The sequence below is a fragment of the Hydractinia symbiolongicarpus genome, chromosome 12, assembly GCF_029227915.1.
Source record: "Hydractinia symbiolongicarpus strain clone_291-10 chromosome 12, HSymV2.1, whole genome shotgun sequence".
In the NCBI taxonomy this organism is placed as follows: domain Eukaryota; kingdom Metazoa; phylum Cnidaria; class Hydrozoa; order Anthoathecata; family Hydractiniidae; genus Hydractinia; species Hydractinia symbiolongicarpus.
The window spans coordinates 7,108,765-7,136,005 of NC_079886.1; the positions used below are offsets into that span (position 1 = coordinate 7,108,765).

A 27,241-nucleotide genomic window follows, 5' to 3' on the forward strand; every position below is an offset into this window, starting at 1 on the left:
CATTTTGCCTTGATAGATGTTCCTCATGTTTTCGAGTGTGTGCTTTCAGGACAAAAAGAATAGCAGTAAAATGTCATGCCTCTCCATGTTCTTATTTTGTTCTTATGTTTCAGCCATTTGTGTTTTTAAGTTATAGTACATTTGACATAGGAAAGTTAGGGGATTTCAATGTCAGTCAGGGAAAATGAAAATTGACACACTCACTCTACGAAATGTTTTAAATTCTATTTGTTTTATATGTTATTTTTGTTGCAGGTGTACCTTGATCTTTTTGTGTAAAACAGTTTCACTTCCACATTGTTAGTTACTCTTTGAGGTCAATTACAGGCTACCTAGCTCTGATTGGCTAAGGGAGAGCTTGGTGGTATACTTATTAAAATCTTCGAGCTTATTTAATACTGCTAGTATATTTACATTGTATGTGGTAAAATTCTCTTCTACCTATGACTCAAAATAAAAATTTTATTGACATTTGTTTACACTTTTCTTTAAGGGCCTCACTTAAATTTTTGTTTCACGATGATTATCATTGGTGTAATTTAATAAACAATCCAGCTTCGGAAACTTTAAATTTTCATGAATGCACTACCTGCTCCAGGGACGTGCCTCACTAGAATAGCATGAATAGCTGTTGCGTCTCCTTCTCTTTTATTATATCTCTATGATTAGTAACACATTACTTGCAAGATTGGTCAATCCTGACGAATTTTGGTTTGTAGTGTGTAGATTAATTTGCTTAGGGGACAGAAGGATAACAAGGCTAAAAGAACATTGCGAATATACCATTCCCCTGTGCTTTGTCCCTGTATACTGTTTTCGCCTGCATGCAGTGTACAGCGTTCACATGAGTCAACTAGTTGCAGCAACTTAAGTCAGGATCAAACTATATATATATACGTGTGAAAATCTTTTTAACTTTGTTGTATAATTCGTTAAGGTACTCTTTGGTTACAAAAGAAAAATTAATATTAGTTAAAAAATATAATACAAAACCTATTAGAAGGCAAAAATTTTACTTTTCGCCACAGCCACCGTTATGCAGGCACAAATCATTGATTTTACTTTTTTTTTAAGTCATATTCACCGAGAAAGTTCTTAAAGCTGACTTTCAGCTTCCATAGAAGTTAATCTTAAAATGTTTATAACATATTAGTATTGAACAAAGAAGTATTCTTTTCGCAAAAAACAGAAATCAAAGGTGTTTAACTAGTTAAATCGCGTAAACGCTGCTTAAAACCCACATTTTTAGAAAAAATTATATCAACTTTTTAGCAGACACAAAAAATTTAGATGAAAACAGAGTTATTATATTAAAAAATAATTTTCCTATCATACAACTTATTTAGTTATCATACAACTTTTATTCACAATAAATGTTCCTAAATTTTCCCTGAATCACCTGTAACAAAGCCAATTATCCTCTAGGTAATCAATGCAATATCCCAAGGGCTAATTAAAGACAATGTTGCAAAAAAATTGGGTCTACCACACACAAGACAGCGCATCAAGACAACAAACTCACCATTTATGTGCATCAGTACTGCTAACATCATCTGTGGTTGTGTACACACTGGTGTTTTTTTTGTTGATACTGTAGTTGGTTAGATGCATATATTTGTTTGACAGACATTTCGAAGATGTTGAATATCTGGTGAAAGTTTACAAGTATTTGATAAAGTACAATTATTTATTTATTTTGCTTTTATTAGAGTTTGACCAACTTTGCGAAAGTTTAAAGATATTTAAACTATGTGCTGCTAGTAAGTAGGCACATGTATCCAATCATGCTAAAGCTTTCTTTTGCTTAAACTTTCTTTCTTTGATACTTTTCGGCATCTCCTACTTGTTCTGTTATTCTTACCACAATACATAAAAAAGTGATAATACTATACAAACTCCAAACTTTTTTGGGAATCAACAAAAAATGAGGGTGAGAAGATAAGATAATAAATCTGGCACTGAGCATAAACAACACGCAAACACTTATTTAACACATAAACACGTAACAGGTCGTAACACATAACAGAGATATAAACACGCAAGACAATTTTTATATGACAACTTACTTGGAAGTTGCAAATCTCGTTAATCCTTCTTTAAACACATAAACTCGTAACGGGTCGTAACACGATACATAAACGTAAATACGCAAGTCAAACTTTCTTCCATTTATCAAATACGGCTTTGCTAAGTATCTAAATCACAAGTATAAACTACATTTGCTTTTATGTCTAGGAAAGGAAGTTGAAGTAGGCATTTTAAAAGAAAAGTCTGATTGTAATTTTAAATTATCTATTAACTTCCTGTCTTATTACCCATTTGGAGAATACTGTTTATATTTCCTAAACTGCAAAATAAATTATATATAAAGTATATATTTTCTGAAAGCCAGATAAATTTGTCATAAAATAATAAACTGAGAAGACGTAAAACTTTATTGAATATCTTTTTTGTCGGAGGTAAAATGTACAGGCGATTATAGGTTATATAAATAAGGTGTACTAAGTAAAAAAACAATTCTTGATATGGAGATTTTCTCTATATAAATTAAGTTTTATTGGAAAGAAAAAATGTTTGTTGTTTTATTTCTCTTTTTTCTCTTCTTTCTTTCAAATATTTTAATTTTTTGATTTAAAATAATATTGTATGAATTATAAGGTTACCAATAACAAGAAAATCCTGCTGTGTATGAAATCCCAGGTTATCACTTAGTCCTGCAAAATCGAAGTACAGGCCAAGGAGGAGGTGTTGGAATTTCTTTGAACGATGGACTAAATTGGAAGTAAAGATCCGATTTGAAAAATAACATGACTGAATGCATATGGCTTTATTACAAAAAACACCAAATCTATTCTCATAGCGTGTTATTACAGACCTTTAAACAGCTCAAAATATTTGTCAAAAGATTTTAATAAAGACTTTAATGACACCTTAATTATGACTCAGAAAGAAAACAAGGAGACCATACTCTTGGGAGACTTCAATGCCAATTATCTTATAGATTCTGATAATAAAGAATTGAAATCAATAATAAATATAAATGGGTTTAAACAAATAATCAAGAAACCCACGAGAATAACATCTACAATGGAGACCATCATCGATGTTATTGCTACGAACAACACTGATGATATATCTTAAGTAATTGTTAAAAATCTCTCCATCGGCGATCATGACCTTGTCCGATGCGTTCGAAAATTACACTGCAAGAAATACAAACAGAAAACTATACCATCAAGAGATTATAAGAACTACGATCATCAAAAGTAGCAGATGTTGTATGAAAAATCGATTGGAGCCCGCTCTACAACTGTAAGAATGTGGAGAATGCAACAAGGTGTTTCACGGAAACCCTGAAATCTTTATTCGACACACATGCCCCAATACAATCCAAAACAGTAAAAGGGAAACCATCTCCCTGGTTAAATGGAGACATGAAAAATTAATGGATCAAAGGGATAAGTCCTTAGGAAAAGCTAGAAAGATGAAATCTGCTAATGACGAGGAAACGTATAGACAATTGGGAAATAAATGTAATAGCAAATTAAAGGAGATAAAAAGAAAATACTTTCAAAAGCTTATAAATGACAATAAAAACAATCCAAAAAAGTTTTGGGATGTGATCAAATCTATCTTTCCATTCACAAAAAATCTAAAATGAGTTTTTCTGGAAAGGAAAGTGATAAAAAGAAAACTGCAAACATATTTGCAACATATTTTAGCAGTATTGTACAAGAACTGAAATCAAAAGCAATCCAACCAACAAATTTTTTTTGCCGAAATGTCATCGTTGTGGTAGAAGATTTTCGTATGTTTTTAAGCTTTTTGTGGAAAAACCGTTAAAAACGCTTAAACGAAACAACTCCACTGGAGTTGACGATCTTCCTCCTAGTATGATAAAGGACTGTGCCAAAGAGATATCACAGCCATTGACTTATATTATAAATTTATAATTGACAACAGGAACTGTACCGTCTATTTGGAAGCAAGCCAAGATTGCACTGATACATAAAAAAATTGTGATAAGAAAAAAAATAGAAAATTATAGACCGATATCTTTATTACCAATTTTTCCGAAAATACTTGCCATTCATACACAATTGTCAGATTATTTGGAGAATAATAATCTCCTAACCACATTTCAATTTGGATATCGGGGAAACGTTCTACAAAGCTTGCTTCAACTTTACTTTTCAACAACATTAGATGCTCTATTGACAACAGTGAAATAATAGCAGCTGTATATATTGATCTAATGAAAGCTTTCGATACCGTTGGACACAATGTATTACTGAGTAAATTACAAGAGTATGGTATAAAACAATTAGAACTCGAATGGTTTACAAATTATCTATTCTGTCGAAACCAAGTAGTCTGTATTGAAGGTACACTCTCAAGAACTCAACATTTACTCAGTGGTGTACCACAAGGATCTATTTTAGGTCCCTTGCTTTTTATTATATTTTTCAATGACTTCGCAGAATGTCTGAAAAACAGTGACGCCGTAATGTCTCCAATGACACAGTGATCTATGTCAGCAGCAAGAACAAAGATAACATTGAAAAGCTTTCGCAGCAAGACATTGAAAGAGTAGTTAAATATTTTGATGCGAACGAGCTGATAATAAAATTAAAAAAAGGAAAAACAGAGGTTATGATTTTTGGAACTGCAAAACGTCTAGAATCGAAGAATCAAAAATTAGATATCACCTACAGAGGGCAGGAAATAAATAATGTCATGGAATACAAATACTTAGGTATCGTTGTTGACAAATATTTGAACTTTAATAACGATTTTGCTAAGATCTACAAAAAGGCAAGTGGAAGATTACGATTGCTCCAACGGCTAGGTGTTTACCTCACAGTAGACTCTGCATATAAAATTTACACCATGATGATTTCACCAGTACTGACATATCGTAGTACTGTCAAACTGTCTTACAATTGTACGCAAAAGTCGAAATTCGAATCAATTGAAAACCGTGCAAACCACATCATTGGTCGATCAGTTCCAAAAATCTTAAATTCGATACAGAAAGAAGCTCTAGTTGTTGTGGAAAAGTCTTTGGATAGCGATATGTGCTCCAATTTCAATCAGTATTTTATTATGAAGCGTCACTTAAGGAATACTAGAAACTGTGGATATTATATTGACATCCCAAAAGTCAAACTAGAAATTGGAAAAACATCCTTTTATTATACTGGTGCTAAATTATTTAACGAATTACCGTTAAATATTAGAAAGTGTTCTGTTTTCAGTACCTTTCAATCAGTTACAAAAATATTGTACCGTTTAACATCGAAGTTTAGTTAGATATATTAATTCATTTCCTGGTGTTTTTTTTTTCATACTGTTCTGCCATTCATTGGTTTTATCGTGGTTGCTTCTCATGCCTGTTTTCACATTTCTGTGAAGTTCCCTTACTACTCACCACTCGTTTGGCACCAAAGAGTTTTTTAGTTTTTGATGATATATACATGTGAATTTTTTAGTCTTTTCACTAATTTACTAATATTGCACAGGAGAAACATTGATAACAGTTGTGTGCACGTATTTTATACATAGCTGAAGTTTTATGCCTGTATAAATATTCTTTAATAAAAAATAAAAAATTTGACAAACATAACAATTTGGGTGTTTCATGTATCCACAAGACATAAAAAGATTGGTTATATTTTTATGATTACTTAAGAAAAAGGTAAACAAAGCTGCATCACCAATTTGAATTACAGGCAACACAAAACTTGATTCAATCAGCTTGTGATAAAAGAAAAAACTCTAGACATGCGAGTAACAATAATATTAAAATTTTTTTGCATTTATTGTCATATTCATTTATGCTAATTGTTTTTACCCTCTTGCATTTGAAGGGTAATGGGTCAGGATATTATACATTCTCTGATTTATTAATACAACATACTTTTGCACGACAACTGGTCGCTTTTTCGGAATTTGGTTCCATTTGTGGATAACTTTAATACCACAGCCTCGGGCTGATGCTGGCTAAAATCAGTAAAATAGATCAAATCACAAGAGTGTAATAGTGCATTACTATCAGGTAAATTGATAAAGACCATCGGAACATGAAGGATTAAAAAGAATTTAACTTAGATGTTTCGTTGCAGATCAAAAATGTTGCTAAAGTGTTTTCAAATTTAATTTATATGATGTACTGTGATTTTTATCGTTGAAAGTACTTTAATTGACCAAAATCAAAAAGGTGTGCAACTTTTTTAGAATAACAGAAGGAAACCAATATCTATAACAATGGCTAAAGAGTTTTTATTTACTTGTAACACAGAATTAACAAAGCTCATTGATTGGTAACACACATAAGAATATTAGATTTTAAATGACGCAGATGGCCTGATTTCTCTAATGTTTTTTGAAAATAGGCAGAACTATTTATAACGATTCAAAAAAAAGATAATGTGACCCTCGGCTCTTTCACAAAGATTATCAATGTCTTCTGTTTTACCGGTTTAATAATCCACTTGCAACTTCCAACTGATTCGTCCCACGTTTTTCTCAAATTGTTGATGTCGTGTGGAAGAACAAATGTTTGCGGTAGAAAGCTAAATTCCTATTGAAAAAGAAATTAAAATATTAGTATAACAAGTATAGCGAGTTTAATACTTGTTTACTCGCCAATAAAGTTTTATAAACAACATGCAAAGCAGAGTGCTGAATTAGTAAATATAAGAGAGAAGAAGCGATAAATGAGCAAAAGAATGGTGTCAGTTCAGAAAAAAGAAGACAATTCTGTTGATTGTCCATAATAACGAATGCTCGGTTTAATTGCAGAATAAAAAAATAAAAACCTTTCGACCATGAAGTGTTCTCATTTTAGTAAAACTTTTCCACAGTTTATCTTTGCGGCCAATATGAAACGTGCCAGGAAAGTGGTTAAACTAAAAATAAAATTAACACATAAATCTTAAACACACCATTTAACAAAAATGGTAGAGAATGACTACTTGTAACAATTAGAAACGAAAAAAAAATCTGCATCTAGGACTAAAAATTCTTCCAAAATATTAGCTCAGTGGTCTTGTCAAAATGATCTGAACTGTGTAATTTTAAAAAAACACCCATACTCAAAAACCTGCCTAAATAGGTGCTATTATGAGTCTTGGTCTTCGCCTTCTACATTAAATCTGGCGCTGCGAACCTTGGCTATCAGAAGCACAATAATTTTCACAAAATTTTTATCCTCTGCTAGAACATTAGCCCTATGATTTGAAGACAGAGACTGAGTCTTAAAACTGTGATAAAGCAATGTCAATTCCCTGTTAGGGGTTTTAGACTATACTTAATTTTCTAGTGTTTTCCTGCATTTTTTACATTTTTTCCTAAGTTGCTCCAATGCTATTCAAAACCCTAATTCATCAGCACCAAGGCAAGAGTATAAAAAAATAATTACAACCATGGACATACCTTTTGGTAAGCCTTTATGGTCTTAAAACCAGGAGATTTCATGTGCTTCCCCCATACACCAAGCCAATCAGCATTTTCTAAAGACAGAGTTAATTTCATCAAATTTGGTACATCTTTATATAATCTAGAATTTTTAGTTGTGTGTGCAATTATGATTCAGAACTGCATGGTGCTGTATTGCCAAATTGGTTTAAGGCTGGTCAAAAATTTAAGATTTTACAATTTTAGACATTTTAAGCAAGTCAAACACATATAAGTAAAATAAATCAATCCTTTTTCTTTACTCTACCTGCATAGAGAATAATAATTAAAGCATATAAAAAGATTCAAAATTTACTTTTTGTTATTCTAAAACCAGTTCTCGCCAAGCAAGCCTTTACAACTTTTGGGGTTACAGTACTAGACTTCCACTTTAATATCCTTCTGATTTCTGGTGGAAGAGAGCTAACTAAAAAAGAAAAAAATTCTTAAATTACAGACCTTATATTTTTAGTGTTGTGAGAAGTTTAAAATAATGATTAGATGTTGTGTAGCTGTAATACTCCGAAATTCTAAAACACACTAGTGTTGAGCTCTCAGCCTATTAAGAACCCTATTAAACGTCCCTAAGGTCTATTATATCATACTAACATATTTATACAGGATGATACTTTGGCATTAGAAACACTGTTATTAATGTTGGTCCTGTGTTCTAAATATACATTAGGTACCAGCATTGCCTACCCAATTTTCCTCACATGGCATGGGTTAACTCAACTGGCTAAACACACCCCCTGCAATAAACTGAACCACTGACCTTGTGATTTCGAAGCGAACTTCATAATCATTAGGCCTCAAACCACCTAAACTAATCTCACCGCATAAAGTTTGAGATTTTTGTTCATATTAAATATGAAAACACTTTATTTTAATTTTAACAAAACACATGTTTTTTTTAACTAACAATAAACCAGCTATTTTGGCAGGAAGTTCTACGGCGTATTACTGATTTATACCTAATCCACCACGGGGGAGTATTTGCTTTAGTTACAGAAAAAGTGATCACATTATTAATAATTAATTATTTTCAACTGGCAACAGCAAAAAACAAAAAAAAATATGAAAGTAGAAAAATGAGTTCAAGTTTGTAAACTACATAAAACGTAAAAATTTGTTTTAGCCTGTTGAAACTGCTTCGAAGCAAATACAAATCTAGCTTCATAAATTTTCAGATCACAAAAAAAATAACAAATGACCGTTGTAGCTTGGTTAAACTGGCAAAACCAGCAAAACCAGCTAATAATAATTCAAAATGATTTATTTGTAAAAATAATAGGCTTTTGTACCTTTTGTACCGTTCAACAGAGTAGTTCTGTTTCAACATTTAAAAAATAATAATTTACGCACCACTACACTAGATTGGTACCCTTCTGTGTCTCCTGCATACCAAAAATAGCAACAAAAAAAGAAGCCCATCTTTAAGTTCTACCGGCTAAAGCAGTGGAACAATGACATATGGTCAATATGCAATAACTTAAAGCGCTTACAAAATAATGCTGAGATTAGGATAAAAAAAGCGGCAAACTCACTGACGCAATTATGTTGTTTTTCAAAACATTGACCTTTCGTTAAAAAAGCCTTTAAAATAAAGTGATAAAGGTCAGAAATAATTTGCTAAATATAAAATAGGACCATATCAGCATTGATCGGGTCACTTATTTTATGTTAATATCTGTTACTATGCAATTAAAGCTTGCGAGATTCTTCACTGAATATCATGAATTGGAAAACAAAGCATGGCATAAAATCAAGAAATCAATAAAAAATAGTACACCAAACCTTTTTCCCCTTCAACTGTAAAATAAAGAGTTGGGGGTTTATCAGAAAATAAACTTTGTAGCAATGGTAAAGGTGAATCATCATCTAATGAACCCTTTGATGTTTGTAATCTAAGGCTTGGTGAACTTTTAATGCTACATAACTTCTCAAAATCATTCTTAAAAGTGGAAAGCTCGCTTTCAGCTGTTGGTATTAAATCGGTACTTTCTTCTGATAAATCTAAACATTATAAGCATTCATTAAATAAATTTCGAAAATATTAATTAAAAAAATTAGGATGAAAAATTGTTAAAGGGGAGGCTATTAATGCATTACTGCTAAAAAGAGGCAGACAGTGCTCAGAAATAAAGTAAAAAGTAAAAGGGGAAGCAATCAGTTTTAATGATTTGACATTTCACATGGAATGACTGTTTTGACATTGACTTTTAATAACTCTAATAAATCCATTGAAACATTGAGTCATTTATCAAAATATGCAATTAGTATCTTCACTGCAATATGTGCAGTGTTTCCACTCAATATTAACTCCTCATTTTTCTGGTTCCTCACATTTTGTGATTTAAATTCCTCACATTTCCCTTATACTTCTGGCTATTTTGGGCTGAAACTTTATGCTTATTAAAACCTTAAAAAACCAAATTTTTACAAATTTTATTACAGGCATATCGAAAAAACAGACTATAAATGCTTGTTTTTTAAGAACAGATCTGAGAAGCAACCTTTGTTAACATTTTGAGAAACTAAAACAATTCTGATTGGCTTTTTTAAACCTAACATTCTGGCATTTTGACAATATTTTAAACTTCCTGACAGAGAAGACAACATAAAATGTCACTACATGTTTCTAGCAACAAAGAGTGCATCATTATCATATACCTGTCTCATTTTCCATAAATTCATCTTCAAAAATTTCTTCACCAAAGATGTCATCATTATTTAGATCAAACTCATTAAAACAATTACCATTGGCATCATGAAAGTTTATCGCACTTTCAATATCACTTTCTTCTGTTGAGTAAGTAAAACAGCCATCACCAGGCACTCGCATCAAAGACTTTTCTAAACCTTGTTCGTCTTCTGAATGCTGCGAAGATTCACCATCACCACTACCTCTCCGTAAATCATTAAGTGATTCGACAGGCAATCTTAATTTTCTGTTTGGAGATACAACTGTAAGCTTTGGCCGTACAGATTTTGGCGGGTGTGGAACTGCATTTCTCTCATTGGAAATATATCGAGTTGTGAACGAATTCCTTTCTTGACCTCTACTATTGTTAATCCTTATAGGATGGACTGTCTTTATATTATTTGGTTCAGACCTTGTTAATTGAATCTTTCTTGGAGATGGAAAATAATTGTCCATCACTTCATTACATCCATTTTTAAGTGAAATTATTAGTTATTCAAAACTGTTTTATCTAAATAGAAACATATACAGTACTGTATTACAACAGCTAATTCTGCAGCAGTGTTCAAAATGCATTTGGCAATGTATTCTGTAAAAAATATTATCTAAATTATAATACACAACTTTCCATCTTTGAGCCAAAAAGTGTGACCTGAAAGTAGTGATAAGCATTATTCTGTGATTTTTTCAGGGTAACGACTAGTTATTACAATAAAAGAATATTATATAAGAATAAAAATTTGTTTTATTTTCAAATAGTGTCCTGCAGCTGTTGCAAACAAAGATAATTTTTTTATGTAAATAAAAAACTGCATAGAAAAATCTTTAAAATGAAAGAGTCAAGCACAGCACTAAGAATCCTGCATTTCATTTTCAAGTTGCGCACAACAAATTAAAAAAAAGTAAACATTTTTAATGATCTAAATAATTATGAACATTATGATTTAAAAAAAGAAACAAACTATTTCTTTTATAATATTACCACTTATTAATTCAGTCATTGTCATTGGATAATATAGATGTTATGATGTCATGGGCAAGCAAGTTTGTTCTAGGCTACGTTATGACAGTTACAGCTGTCATCGAAAGTTCAATGATGGTAATCATCTTTGGTTATTTATTAGTCGAGGAGATAATTAGAGGATTGCAATCAACCAATCAAATGACAGCAATTAAAGTAAATAACTTTTTATGGACCTAGATGGAAGCAATAGATGGATTGATTGAGCATTAGATTGAGTTATTTTTAACCCTTTTCTGAATTGAAACAAACATATTGATAGCATTTGTTTGATGCTTAGAAATGCAACAGGTATTTTTGCTAAAGGGGTCATCTACAAAATTCGTAGCAATTTATATCAAAAAAATTTGTATATGCTATACGAATTTTCTTTTGCCATACAGTAATTATATTTGTATGAAATTTTTCTAAAATCGTATAAAATTTGTATGAGTTTTTAATTACATTCGTATGAGTTTTAAATTAAATTCGTATGAGTTCGTATGAGTATTCACAGGTTGTTTCATGAACAAAATTGAAAGAGAAATAGTAGTTCCGAGAAATCCTAAATATTATAAACGATATGTTGATGACACCTATCACAGCCTTAAGAAAGGAGTACCAGACGAACTCTTTGAAGCTCTTAACACTTACCATCCCAATATCAAGCTGACCATAGAAGAGAATCCGTCTAAGTTCCTTGATACCCAGATTTCAAGAAATAAGAACGGCACTTATACATATAGTGTGTATAACAAAGAGTCAAAGTTACCCTTCCATTGGTCATCTAAAGTTCCCACACAATACAAACGTAGTATAATCAAAGGTGAACTCCACAGAGCCGAAAGAATCGGAAGTTCTTTCAATCTTGAGCTCCAAAGAATCTGCAAAAAGTTCAAAGCTGTAGGTTATCCGGTTCGTTTTATTGAAGCTCAAATAAACGCTTCCAAGCCTAATCTGTCTGACGAAATGATAATCCCAGACTGGTTGTTCGAAGAAGATAAAAAGAAAGTTTTTATCCAAATACCATTCTGTCCCAAGAATGAGGCGTCAATTAGAAAAGTTGCAAAAACATAGAATCGTTTACGAATGGGGAAGTCAGAGTTGTTTATACGTGGAAAACTACTAAAGTCAGGTCTCTTTTCCCATTAAAGGATAAAGTTAACCACCATAACAAAGTCATTTACAAGGGAGAATGCGTGACGTGTAACACTATCTACATAGGAGAAACAATGAGAAATGCTATTGTGAGATGGAAAGAACATAACTCCAACAGTGAGAAATCCGAACCTTCAAGCACTTAGTCAGAAATCCTGATCACGCCTTTATTTGGTCCATCTTGTCTAAGGCGCCAGGATACACTAGAAAAAGAAAGATTTTGGAGGCATTTTTCATTTGTTCCCATAAGGCCCTCTTGAATGATCAAAAAGAGACCAAATCACTTTTGTTATTTAGGAATGGAGTTACATAGCTTTTTATCTACACAATCGCCTGATTTTATTCTCTATTCCCATGGGCAATTAGTTTTTATTTCTTTTATTTTATTTTTACACATGGTGATTTTGCACATTTTCTTTCTTTTGTTTCGCTTGTCCATGATTTTTACTTGTATTCCCTTGAGTAAAACATTTTAATTAAATCAATTAATTATTTTATTGTAGATATTTTGTATAAAGGTTTTTAGCTTAGGATATTTTTATCACTTGAAAATGTAACTCAGTTACGAAAAGCTTCGTGCTACTTTATAAATTAAAAATAAAATTTTAACATATGTTTTTAAAACTTTTCTTATTTATAAATGTTTTTTTAGATCGCATTTTAAAAGTTTAAAAACGAAATATAATTCGTATGAAAATTCGTATAAAAGAGAATTTAATTCGAATGACAATTTGTATGAAAGAGAATATAATTCGTATGACAATTCGTATGAAAATCGTATAAAATTTGTATTAGATTTTTTAAAAATCGTATAACTAACACTATACGAATTGTATACGATTTTTATACGGTATAAAATATCATACGAAATTTGTAGACAACCCCTAAACTAAGGCGCTTCTTAATTCGCAAAGCCTTATTATCTATCTTTTATGCACTATTTCCCTCACATTTGAACTACGCTTGTCAAGTTTGGGGACAAGATTTAAATTCGACTAACAGAATTCTTCTCTTTCAAAACCGCTGTATCAGACTTTATTCTTCAATCAGCCTTTATTTTTCAAACTTAATATTCCTAAAATTATTGACCTTATATATAAGATTCTGCAATGTTCTTATGATCTTTCAAAACTTACTTCCTTAAGGATAATCAACAAATTTGATCTTCATTATTATCCTGTGAAACATGGAATGGCCACTGGCTACTTTATGTAACCTCATATCATACTTTAACATAATGGTATAAATTCTATTGTATATCAATCAATAATTCATTGAAACAGCTTTCAGAAACATTATCCTGACACACGCCTAAACACCTTTCCTATTAAGAAGTTAAAAACGTTATATTTTTCTTTTCTTATGGTTCAATTTCTAACTTGATTTGTATCAATAAAACAACTTTAATTAATTAATAACTTGTGTACTATCAAAATATATGGAAAATAAATACTACTAATACCGATTAAAATCTTTACTTTTTTGAAAACCTCGCTTTATATTACATATATTACATTCGTTTTTCTAAAAGTTCGCTTTTAGTTACATTCGTTTCGCACCATTTTGAACTTTTCTAAAAAATTCACTTTCTGAAGTGTGGTTAACCATATTTCTGGATGTTGATAGGAAATACTATTGATATTGTCTATACTATTTATGGTTTCCATCACTTTTCTTGCACTCCAACAAATTTATTAACTAAAGAAATTGTTGTAAGTGTGGAACATACAATTAAAATTTTGTCAAAGGAGGAAGCAGACACTTTTTGTGCCAAAATTAGTCTGACTCTACAATATATAAAAGTGGCAAAGGACAACATGATGAAACATGAACACATCACACTATAAATTGAGAAAGCATAATGATATTATGATCTTGCCGGTGGATAAAAGCTGAACATTTTTGAGTATTCACAGTGATTACTGTGAATACTCAAAAATGATTTCGAAATTACCAGAAATGTACTGATTGAGGAGGAGTGCATGGTATCATTTGATGTCACTTCAATGTACACAAATGTTTTGATAAAAGATACATTTTACATCATGCTAAATGATGATAAGTATGAGAACAAAACATGTATCCCTAGACATTGATTTAAGTTGTGCTTACAAATACATAGTATTTATTTCACAGAAACTTCTTTATGCAAACTGATGGTGTGGCTATGGGTGGCCCAACTTTCTCTGTGTTGATATTGCAATTTGTGTTAATTCTGTTGTTATCTTTCATTAATCAATACAATAGTATTAGAGACTGGTGAAGCCTTCAAGTTACCTCATCAAGGTAAGAATCATTAAACAATGGTAGCAGAGTTTAAAGCTACAGATCAACTGGCACACACCCGGTTGTGTTCCTTGAGGTAAGACAGATAACTTTCCTTTTTGTTGGCTACTTGTTGACATGTGTGTGTGTGCAAACCAATTGGTGAAGTGGTTTGCAAACAATGGCAACAACAACATTGAAGGCTCCGCCAGCGTTTAAAGAGGATGATGACTATAGCAGTTGGAAGAACGATTTGGAGATCTGGCAGATGTTTACAGAACTACCAAAGAAAAAGCAAGGTCTAGCTGTATACCTGTCACTGACTGATCAGGCAGGGAGGCACTACGCGACCTGACACCTGCAGAAGTTGGATCAGATGATGGTTTGGACAAGATTATATCTAAGCGAGATTCAATATATTTGAAAGATGAAAGCACAAGAGCACCTATTGCTTTTAACGAGTTTTATGACTATAAGAGGAATAGTGGAGACAAATTTCCTGATTTTATTGAGCAGTTTGAGAAGCTCTACAATAAGATATCCAAATATGATATGGCATTGCCTGAAGCTGTCAGGGCATATTTTCTTCTCACAGCTGCGAATATGTCTGAAGAAAATGAAAAATTGGCTCGTACAACTTGTGCAGAACTCAAGTATAAGAACATGAAGGACACAATCATGAAAATATTTGGAGAACTGAACACAGCAGAAGATGCTGCACATTTGGGAGCTCTTTCTGTGAAACATGAATGCTTATAGGGAAATCTTCATACTGATAACAAGGATAGCTTGTCAAGGAATACACGTTCAAGAATGAATCCTGTTGATAAGGATGGGAAACTCATGAGGTGCCATGAATGTGACTCAACAAGACATATTGCTAATAAATGTCTTCATAAAAATCAAGAGCAAAGAGGTTTCAGATCACAGAACAATAGACCTACAGAAAAGAAACAAGATGTAAATGAGATCCATATCACCCTTTTTGCAGCCTCTCCAGACCAAAGGCAATATTGTCTTGTTGGAGAATCCTTTGGTAGAGGTGTCTTGGATTCTGGCTGTACAAAGACAGTGGCTGGGAAGAAATGGATAGATGAATATCTTGCGACTCTCTCTGAACCAGATAAAAATGCTGTAGTTTCAAATAGTACAGATTCTATATATAGATTTGGTAATGGAAAGGAAGTGAAAGTTACAAGAAATCTAATAATACCAGTTATTCTAGGTGGCAAGAAGTATAAATTGTCTGTTGACATAGTAGAGATTGAAATACCACTACTGATTAGTCGTAGTACCATGAAGTCTCTCAGTATGAAGTTAGATTTTACCAGTGACTTGGCCCTTATTGGGAGGGAAAGAATTGAATTAATATGTACCACAACAGGACACTATTGTCTTCCACTAACGCGGTAGATTACATTCAAACTGTACTGTATGTGATGACATTATGATGCGAAAAACAAAAACAATTGGTGTATACCAGTCAAAATTTGAAAAAAGAAAGTATCAAAGGTAAATTAATTTTGTTATTTATTTCACCATTACTGCATAACTTTAATTAAATGCGCTGACGTTTAACTAAGGCATTACGTTTTTCTTTTTCTTTGACATTGACTTATACTTCCTATAAATTAATCACGTTGAAGGACAATGGGTATTCAGTGGAATAGAGAAAGACTCCAGAAAAAATTTCATGGTTGTTGTTAATAAACAAGATAGAAAAACATTACTTCCTATCATTGTAAAATACATCTTACCTAGCTCTATATTTATTTCCGATTGTTGGAAGGCATACAACATTTTGCAAGAAATGAATACAATCACTTGAAAGTTAATCATTCAATAGAATTTGTAAGTTGTGACGTTGATAACACCAACAAAATCATAGGCCATAGACCATAGACAGGCTAAATCAAAACTACCACCTTTTGGTGTTAAAAACCAAATGTTTGATTCACATTTGGGCGAATTCATGTGGAGATATGCTAACAAAGACAAGGAAAAATTCATTGAATTTATTAGAGCTGTATCAGTAATATACTGCTGACTAATTCTTTTTTTTTTACAATTTTAAGTTTAGATGAATTTATGATTCCTCTTTCACATTATTGACTAATTAATCTTTTTTACTTTTAACACCGAAGACTTTTGCGTTAGAAAAAGTTTTGTCTTCTCTTTTCGAAAGATGTTGTGGATAGGGAAGGGCGTGTTAGTTGGCTGTTGGTTGTTACATGATATTTTTTTGGTAGTTGGTCGTTACAGGATATTTTTTTGGTATATATATAGTTAGTTGTTGGTCCTTATGGGATATTTATTTTGGTAGTTGGCCGTTGGTCCTTACGGGATATTTTTTTTGATAGTTGGTGGTTGGTTGTTATTTCATTTCTTTTTAATAAACAGGGTATTGTAAAATTGCTCAGAAATCAGTAATAAGGGACATACTAATAATTATAAAAACAAGAAAACAAGACTAAACAAAGAAAACATAAAGCCCTAATGGGTCAAAATCTGATTGGTGAACTTATAGAACAGTTGCTCAATATTCAGGTGGATAAAAAGTGATAAAGTTCATGAACCTGTTACTATATTGTTATCACGAGAATAAGGCGTTGGACTCAAATTTCAGTTAGTACCCATGTTCAATGATATAGCTAGCTAAAACTACAATATATAGCTAATTACCCAATCACATAACAAAAGACATATCTAGCTGGCTGCTTTTCATACATGTCCTTTTCATAGCAATTCTGGTCTGGGTGTCTGCACACGGTTCAAAGAGTCAGGTTTCTAGGGACGCTATTTCGTGAGAGCAATACACGGAGTTCGTTTGAGTAATAAGCAGACCTAAAACCCGAGAGCAAACGTGTTTTCACGGGCGCGTAACGCATTCCTCCCTGAAAAGAAGCTGTAAAGAATGTTTTATCGTGAGTAAATAGGTTAGTGTAAATATTTTACCATGCGATGTGCCTTTTTAAAATTCTATTGTTTTACCTCTTTTGTAATTTGTAAAATTTACGTCTGCTCACAAAAAACTGCCGAATCAAAATGTTGTTTCCACTTAAAACAACCACCTATTTTTTTTCTTCTGTCGCTTTTACTACCTCATGAAAGGCGAAAATAAATTGTTCAAGGATTCAAATTAAAGGTGCGCGAGAAATAAATGCGCGAATGGTACAGGAGGAAATTTTTGCAGGTTGTTAATTTCACAGTTGGCGAAACCAGTTTCTTTGCAAAAACTGATTTTACGGATGCAAATTTTTAGCGCTAAAATCACGTATTTGTTTGACACAAGTGTCCAGGTTTCGTTTCAATGTATTTATTTACTTTGCAATGCTCTATCAAAAATAAAACTTTAATCACCCGCTCTGTAACAATTAACCGATTTTGAAAGAAATTGCGGAAATTTAAATTCGCGGATCGTAAGAACTGCAGGGGTTAAAGGGCCGCATGGTTTCTTTTGGCGAGAATGGCTTCTCGTTTTTCATGTCTTAGCGCTTCATTTCGTACTTTCATTTCGTACTTTCGTACTTCTTTCAGCATAGCTGAACCTGTTCTGCCCAGATTGCGAAAACGACCTGTTTACAACCGGGACAGCCGGATTATGTACGCACGGTCCGATTATGTTTTTTTTGCACTGTTATGTCGTGGTGACCGGATTATGAACGCTGATATAAATAGCTGGGAGACAGGCTGTGATTGGCATTTTCTTCAAGCTTTTGTAAATTAAACATTCTCTGGAAGATAGAACACCCCTAAAAACTAGACATGGCGAAATAAAAAAGTGTCGACGTAATTCTTAGTATAAACTACCCTTGTAGTAAATACATTTCAACATAATATACTTTGAAGCAACTAAATTTCACGGAACCTAATTATTCTTTTTGCGGGAATTAATTTTGGTGAAAAGTTATTAAACTTGCGAATCCTAAAATTTAGTATTTGCTACGAATGATATAAAAGCAGTCAGCCCCAATTATATTTGTGTTATTTAAGTCCTATAATTGTCGAATAATATTTGACTGTCATACATAAGTCGGCCTGCCCCGATTATGTTCGTTCTATAATAAGTGAGAAATAATATGTCGTATATAAACTGCCCTGATTATGTTCCTTTTATAAGTGCCAAATAATATTTTTTGAGTAATAAGCCGGCCTGTCCCGATTATGTTGCCCTGATTATTTATTTTCTGCCCTGTTCCTAACCGGGGCAGGCTGCCGTACTTAATCAGGCCAATGTTCATTATCCGGGCAGAACAACTCACCTGACCAAGCTAAAGGAGGGTACATGTTTCAGCCCCTCCCCCATCCCTAAAAACTATGTATCACCCTGCCCCAAATAGCTAACCCCTATAGCTTGCTTGCCAATTTGTTTTGTGTTTTAATTTTCCTAACCACGAAATCAAATTAATTTACATTCACTGCACTATATGCAGCAAAATTTTTATATCAGCTGCTATAAGCTAGCTAGCTAGCTATACACTGCTATGGTGTGCATAGGCAGCAGCATCTTTTTTTGTTGCAACATTTTAACTAATTAATCAAAAAAAAAGTACAGAATTTTATACAGAATATAAGAAAACCTAAAAAAACAGCTATAAACGAACACTACATACGTTTTTCACATATTTCACACATTTGGCCCAAAAATAACCCTTTGGACAATTTCGGACAGACTAATATTTCATCTACATCATCTTTAATGGTCTTAGAATCCAAAGTAATGTTTTTTATTCAGTTAATAAATGAACTTTAAGCATACATTAAGGCTCTTAAGGCTGTTTTTCACAGATCTCACATTTGGCCCGAATATAACACTTTGGACAATTTCGGACAGTAATAAAATTAAGTAATTTTTATTCCAGATATTTAACCTAACCTGTGGACCATAAAAAGCATGTTTTCTTAACTTTTTTCCAGGGATTTTGTGGAAGACATTTATCTAAATGATAATTTTTAAGTCATTTTTAGACATTTTGGCCTAAATTTACCAATTTCGGACAGGTGTCCAAAAAAATTTTTCTTTTAATAATATGGACAATTTATCTAAGATTATTATTCTTTTTACAGAATATAAAAATCTTATTTTGTTCTTGAGATATCCTGTTTTAACTGAGAGGGTAAATCGAATTATTTTTTCGTAGCATTTTTGTCCGCTCCGAAACAGCCGTGAGCTAATAACATAGAGAGAAGCACAAAAAAACACAGTTAGTAATTTTTATAATATATATTTTTCTCTTTTTACTAAGGTTTTGAATATTGTTGCATGCATTTTTCTGCATACACAGAGTGACAACAAGCTGTGTTTTAAGGTTGTTTTAAGTAATAGTAATTTGGCATGCAGGTGTCTAATAGATAAATATAATATTGAAATTCAGTAGATATCATAGCCATGCAATATAGCATAAAGGAGTTAATAAAAAAAAGAAAAGTCAGTATATATTTTAATTATTAAATGATTTTTAGTATTTACAGTATGTATTATGAAAATTAATAAAATAATAACAAAATATGTAATTATTAAATATTTCTTAAGAAAAGTAGGTGCATCAAATATATATATATATACAAAAATATTTAAAGGTACTGGCCAGTAAAAATATAATAATAAAAAGGTAGCCTGAACTTAATTGCACTTTTCTTATTTGTTGCGGAAATATAAGTGGTTATATTTCTAAAGTTTTACAACTCAAATAACATTTCTTTTATGTTTACAAATTTTTCATCATTGCACGTTGTCGAAAGCAAATTTATACCGAAGCCATTCTACATGAAAGGGAGACTAAAATAATATTTTGTTGTGACGTAAGCTTTGGGTTCTCGGCGAATCAAAACATTGTAAATAGAAAATGATTGTTTTACTCTGAACAATATTACCAGATTAATTTAATTTTTTTGATATTTTACCCCCTTTTTAAAAAAATGTAGCAATTTATGAATATTTAATTTCAAAGCATGCAACTCGCTTTCAGGGATAGAACTTAATGTCCCTGTCCACACAAACAGAATGTCTGACTCTACACAAATTAAAGTAGATTATTTTAAAGATGCTTTATTTTTTGTGCCGATACTGAGACCAGACGCAGGTAAGATTATTTACGTAAAAGTATATCTACGCAGACATACGTTGGAGTGGCCAATGCTCAAACGCAGACAGCAACGTGCGATGATGAAATGAAAAATCTGACGCGACATTACAAGTTAAACTCCTTGATGAATCTAAATCATTTTTTGTAATATACCAAACGATATGACAACCAGTAGAAAAATGTGAGGTCAAATTATATAGGTACCGTAGTTGCAAGTATTTTATAGTGTCCGCCTCGTTACACCACAAACACTCATCAGCTGAAGGCATCCTCTCGCACTTTTCACATAAGCACCACTCACTGATATATATCTGTGCGAGAAGCAGCGGGTAATTCTGGTGCGTCTGGGCCATCGGCATTATATGTTATTTATGTTGTTTGTTATTGGGTCGTTCTGGCTTAAACTGAAATCCAATTATGTTTAATTTCTGCTTGTGAACATGATTGATAAACGTAAAAAAATGATTATCATTAACTTTTTTTCTTTATTTCTCTTTCTGCACGCACCAGTCTCTTACACGGGGGTAACCCAAAGAATACGTCATTGCATAAATTGCGCATATTAATGTTTTTACCCAGTCCTTTTCCGCGTTCGAAGTTCAGTAAAAATGGCGATTGAGAATGGCATGGTCAAGTAAACAAATTCAGTTTAAGCTTATGAAAGACAATTTTGGTTGTATTTAAATACTTTTTTCTTTACTTTTGTGCCGAGATGTAACTAATATCAAGTTTTATTGTTTTACTGGACAGTACCTTTAATATCACTCTAGTGTACAACCCTTATTTGCCAATTTCACAATTTAGCTGGCATATTTGATCAGTTAATGACACTTTTCACTAGTGGACACTAGTGGACTCTCGTTTTCATCAGTTCCATCCAAAAAGAAGCCCGTTCAAGAAAGAGACGCTTGCAACTCAGCATACTCTCTTATTGAACTCTAGTGGCATTAAAACGAAAAGCCAAAAACTCAATAGATATATTTGTTAATATGGAAATTTCTAGTGTATTGGAGCAGAGTCTGTGATTTAGCTTTTCTAGCATGTTTTAATTTGTTCTAAGGTGTTTACCACTTTAAAGCCGGTTTTACATGATCAAATTTTATATGACATATACTATATGATCATTATTAACTTGATTGTGTAACATACGTTATATGATGAGAATTTCTATGATCATATGTATGTGATCAAATTTTATAAGATAGAACACGTCCTTTTTTTATATGATATAATGATCATAACAAACCTATTGTCTTCTATTGAAATTGAGATGTTAACCAATCATAGTCCGTTTTTAATTGTGCCGAAGTTATGTAAACATGAAAAAAAAACATAGAAAAGACTGAGAAAATATTTAAAATAAATATTCATCTCTGGGTACTGTGTTATGACCAGTTATATATATTTTTTTAAGAGAAGTCAAAGTATTTCGCCAAAATTTTTGCCAATATATGCAAGTAATTTTTATAGTAATCTTCTAAACGCAACTCAGAAATCAAAGTCCCATAAAGACCAAGTTATGGCTACATACTCAGCCATGACTTAACCCAATATTTTCTTTTTCTTCTTCCTGACTTTTTTTTGAGATGAATGCAATTATTACAGCAGTGGCAAATTCCCGTCGCTCATGAAAAAGAAGTGAAAGTAAAATTTGATACACGAGAAGAACAGGTGGTTTATATGATTATATATCATATGTCATAAAATAACTCATTTTATTTGTGCACTTTTAGTAATCGTTTTCCTCATATTCTTATTCTGAATCACTGCGATATTCAACTCTGCTTCGACCTTTAAGTCCTTTATCATCATTTTTTAGTATAAAGTCTACCGTTTCTTAAGTTTTGATTTATTTGACACCAATTGTTTTTTTTTCCTCATTAATAATGGTGTATTTTGTCAGTGTGTCCGTGAAAGGCGCATCCCGTAACGGAAACACAAAATTTTTAAAATGCACCCCAATACCAAATGTGATATATTTTTGTCCACTATGTTGCGCTACAGGTGAATTTAAAGAACGGGCGTATATACCCGTGGATTTTTCCACTGGCTAACAGGTAGTTTTAATTATATTTTCTAAAGAAAAACGGATTTGGTAAACTGTTTTCTGTTTCTGTTTCTGTGTGAAATTTTTCCCAAAAATTCCATTTTGATTTCATTGATACCCATACCTTTTCAGGAATATTTGGGGAAAAACTTTATGAACTGCTCAGCAAACTACAGAGAAATGATCAAGGCTTAACCGGACCCACTGTATGTGTTACAGGGAGGAAAAGAGCTATGGTCTTTAATAAGTAGTTATAGATCATCCTTGTCTTGAAACAAATTAGTAAAAGGTTCTCGCAAATTGGGACTAGTGAAGTTATAGAATCTGTAAGGGTTGTATTAAAGGGTTCCCACACCTAAAATCTTAAAAAATATAGCATCCTAGTGTATTCCTAATAATTTCCGATTTTTTGTGAATTTCCTAAAAATCAAATTTTGAAAATTTTCTACGAACCATGTTAGTATATACATTCATTTCCTGATTCGTTATTTCCTGTAATAAGGTGTGTTTAACTTTATGATTTCTACTTGTAGAAAATAACAGCTATAAATTGTCTAAATCAAATGATGAAGCCAGCTATCGTTCTTAGGGGAATTTCAATGGTAAGCTTTTTGTATTTTGTTTAATTTCTTAATTGTATGAAAATTTGGCAGGGCTCAATTCAGATTTTCTGATAACAGATATTTGTGTTTCGAACTTCAAACTTTAACAATGTAATAAAATTTTAAATTTAGAAAAAAAAAGCAATAAAATTATCCCTTTTTTTTTGTAAATTTAGATGCATCTAAGATGTTTCTCTTTGAGTCTTCAATCTTCAGATAAAATTCCAACTGTTGCTGCAAAAGAGCCTTTTTTGTCATCTGTCGTCCAAGGAAAACGTTACTCATGGTGTTCTTGCGGGCTTAGTTCAAAACAGGTACAGTAGAGTTGTAGAAGCAAGCTGTTTCTTGCACACATGCATGTTTATTATATATAAAAATACTGGACTTTGTCTTGGGATGTTCTTAATTATTTTTCTCATTTTTTAAACCATATTAAAAGTGGATCAAAATTGAATTTTTTATTTGGTCCTTAAAATTGCACAATATATTTAAATTTTACAAGATTTTGGTTATAGGTTGCTATAATTTATAAACTAAATAATAATTTTTGTTTTTTAGAGAACTATTTTTCAGGTTCCACGTTAGATCAACAAGATTTAAAATCTCAGATGCTTAACGTTCCAAATTTTAAGCCTGGCTAGTGCAGTTTCTTAATTTTTGATCAAATCTATTACCTTCATCCCTTGGCAACTATTTCTTATTATTTTCTAGCCATTTTGCGATGGAAGTCATAGAAAAACGGAACTGCGTCCAGTTCGATTCAAAGCTGAAGAGACTAGCGATGTATACCTTTGCGGTTGTAAACAAACAAGCACTGCCCCATATTGTGATGGAACACATATAAGTGAAAATGTTCAGAAATGCAAAATTGGTGAAAAACTTAGTTAGTTTGAATTTTCTTATTACTTTTTTTATGCACCTAGGTTAGATAATTATCAAATTTATATAGCAGTCAAACCTTTGCAGCTTGGGTTTTGTTGAATTCAGTAAGAATTTAACGAGACCTCGATAAACGGTGTACGTTTCTTGTTCTCTTTAGCTTTCTCCCCGTTTATACTTAGGAGCGTAGATAAGTTAAACCCTCGTTGTAGAAAGTTGCTTTCTCCCCTCGTATAACAAGGTCCTGCTTTTTTCCCCTCGTATAACAAGGTCCTGCTTTTTCCCCTCGTATAACAAGGTCCTGCTTTTAATAGGTTCCTGCTTTTAATAGGGTCCTGTATGTACTGTGTATTTACATGTTGACAAGTTTCATTTCCAGCTCATTGACTTGCAGATTTGCTAAAGAAACTCTATATCGTTTTCTGATTTTTGTTAGAAATGTAGTAGCGTGATTATTGAATTGTATTGTATATAAATATATATATTTGGTAATTTCATCTGTTATTGTGATACAACACTGGTGATAATTTAGCAAATCGAAAAACTCGTGCCTTTTTTATTTAAAACGTGAGTAGACTGGACTTATTTGCGAATCAGATTATCCGGTAGTAGCTTTTAAATTTACATAATGCTAAAATTGATTATTCTGCGCTTCGCGGGAAAATAAATTACGTTTTAAATTCAAGTCAAAAATCGTGAAAACCGGAACTGCAGCGGAAGAATGTAGGTCGCCATATTTGTACGTATTTGTTTTGCGATGACTGGTAAGTGCGGAATCTTCCAGTTGACACCCTCATCGAGATCTTGATCTAAAAGCAAAAAGTGTTATCATCTGGTTTCAACAGTTAATAAAAAAGTTATATTTTGAGCTGCCTAATTCGAACACCGCTAATTCGATCAATTTTTTAGTCCCAAGGCTGCATTATGCTCGTTAATTCGAAATTTTGGGTCAAGTCTAAAAGTCCATACGAGTAACACCACGAGTGACCACGACTAACACCACGAGTGACCAAAGTGACAACGGAGGACTACAAGTGACTGCAAGTGACAGGGTATGAAAAGCTGAAACTATTTCAAACGATACTGAGGGACCAAGTGAGCTGGTGAGATATAATAGAATTCTGTTGTGTGTGCACAAAAGAAAAGCATGTGGAAACCGTATAGTTTTTTGAAAATTCAAAAACACCAACCAAAATTATATGAGTATGAAGCATGTGGAAACCATCCACTTTCGAACAAAGCAATGTTCGATCGTACCTGTTGTAAAACGTTCTAATCTCAATTTTAACAATAAAGTAGATTTGAGTTTTGTAGTTGGTTAACGTAGTTGTATTAATAGTAGTGAGTAATAATAATCGTAGTGAGTTATAGTAATCCGTATACGTAGCGATTTCCATAATGGATAAAAGAGAAAAAACGGTGAAGATTGAGTTAAGGAGGTGATGGATACAGAAAAGTGGAAATACCTGGATACACACAGTAAGCTTGTACTTTATACCTCATTTGCTTTCATCTCTTTTTTCTATCCTTTTGATATATATTTTTTGTTGTTTTAGTACATGACGTTATGGTTATTTCTTCTGATGAAGAAACCTTTACGAACAATGACATAGGTAGATGTTAATTTTGTTTCAATTTTCATGAAGACCTGTTTTTTCCTACATTGGCTTCTTTTTTGCACAATTCGAGGCCAAAAAATGTTTTCATTTAGTTCCTGGCATCACAGCAATGTTTAAATACTACATTTGTTACCGGAGGAACGTAAAAATATGAGATTTCTTTTTATCATAACTTTCAAAGGAACCATAATCGTCCAACCAAATCATCATTAAAATATATTCTCACAAAAAAATCCTATTCCTACTATTTCCTAGAAAAAACAGATCAAAAAGTACGCAAAATCGAATTTGAAAGCGTGACAAAAAACCTCCTACAATGTACCAAGCAGTTGCTCAATCACAACTCCCTACAATGTAGCAACCGTTGCAGCCAAGCTCTATCATGTTCCCGCCTTCATTGGCACCACCTGTGATGCCATTTTCTTGGTAACCATCGGATGTGGCTTGGTCCACTTCATTTTCACCGTACCACTATGAGCTCGTTTTCCTTCCGAAAAACGCCACTAATTGTTATTGCCGTGGACAAGAATTTGCTAATAGATATCGAGCCTACTCTCTCTAACAATGTTATAGTCAGACATATAGATAGATATAGACATATAGATATTATAGGGAAAAATGGAGATGGCAGTATACGATTTTCAACTGATTTTCAGTACACATATTACCATCTTAATATGGATCACGTTACAAGAAAGAACCCGCTATTTCAGGGTCGGACATTCAGTCACGTATGACGACGTTCCAAATTGAAGCAATACAATGAGCAGGTTTTATAATTAACACTTACTAATATTTTGTACAACAGCACACTTTGTGTAGGAGTCAATCAACGTGACACGGAAATGTGCTTTTAAGTTTCCTCTTGGACATTCCATTTTAGTACGACTTATACTTTAATGGGAGAAATTTTCGCGAGACAATTTTTTTGGTTTTAATTTCGCGAATGCAGCATTTCGCAAAATTTCGCAGGATTAATTTTCGCGATTTAGAAATTTCGGTATTTTTTGTGGGATAAATTTCCGCGAACGTGAGATTTTTCGTAAATATTAATTCTTTTTGGAAAAAATAATTTTCCTTGAAAATAAAAATCTAAAATATTATACAAGAGTATCAAGCTAGTTAATCTAGCTTTACTCGTCATCAACAAAATTTTGAAAAACATCAAATGCTCCTCTTTCATCACCATATCTTTGCCAGATTTCTTCTTCATCGTGTTCCTCATCGTCCAAGTTGTGACCAATACAATACATGCGTTCTCTTGATCCATGTGACAAAGAGCAGAAAGATTTAGTGATACTTCTGCATTACCTTGAACCATTGTATCTCTATCCTCTGAAAGGGATCTAATGATGGGAGCTTGGACAAACCCATTTTGATCGCGTCTGTGATTCCAGAAGCCCTCCATCAACTAAAAATTATT

The 27,241-nt window shown here is 32.4% G+C and overlaps 2 protein-coding genes across 2 annotated transcripts in view; one reads left to right on the forward strand and one right to left on the reverse strand.

Moving 5' to 3' along the window:
* Positions 1–10,695, reverse strand: part of LOC130622256 (tubulin monoglutamylase TTLL4-like) — a 30,996-nt gene extending 20,301 nt beyond the window's left edge. Inside the window, exons 1-9 of the mRNA XM_057437697.1 lie at positions 10,132–10,695; positions 9,256–9,474; positions 7,775–7,885; positions 7,438–7,514; positions 6,822–6,911; positions 6,479–6,583; positions 5,921–6,003; positions 2,067–2,195; positions 1,523–1,648 (exon numbers count right to left, since the gene is read on the reverse strand). Of these exons, the coding sequence (XP_057293680.1) occupies positions 1,523–1,648; positions 2,067–2,195; positions 5,921–6,003; positions 6,479–6,583; positions 6,822–6,911; positions 7,438–7,514; positions 7,775–7,885; positions 9,256–9,474; positions 10,132–10,618 (1,427 nt within the window). The 5' untranslated portion in view covers positions 10,619–10,695. The remainder of the gene's footprint in view (positions 1–1,522; positions 1,649–2,066; positions 2,196–5,920; positions 6,004–6,478; positions 6,584–6,821; positions 6,912–7,437; positions 7,515–7,774; positions 7,886–9,255; positions 9,475–10,131) is intronic.
* Positions 10,696–23,251: 12,556 nt separating this feature from the next.
* Positions 23,252–24,743, forward strand: LOC130622262 (CDGSH iron-sulfur domain-containing protein 3, mitochondrial-like). The gene is made up of 3 exons (XM_057437704.1): positions 23,252–23,320; positions 23,497–23,634; positions 24,032–24,743. The coding sequence occupies exons 1-3, from the start codon at positions 23,282–23,284 to the stop codon at positions 24,206–24,208; spliced, it is 354 nt and encodes a 117-aa protein (XP_057293687.1). The 5' UTR covers positions 23,252–23,281; the 3' UTR covers positions 24,209–24,743.
* Positions 24,744–27,241: the final 2,498 nt, after the last annotated feature.

Coding starts and splice junctions, on each gene's coding strand:
- LOC130622262 (XM_057437704.1), top strand. CDS start 23,282: ATGATGAAGCCAGCTATCGTTCTTAGGGGAATTTCAATG. Junction 23,321..23,496: donor TTCTTAGGGGAATTTCAATG/GTAAGCTTTTTG, acceptor TTGTAAATTTAG/ATGCATCTAAGATGTTTCTC. Junction 23,635..24,031: donor GCGGGCTTAGTTCAAAACAG/GTACAGTAGAGT, acceptor ATTATTTTCTAG/CCATTTTGCGATGGAAGTCA.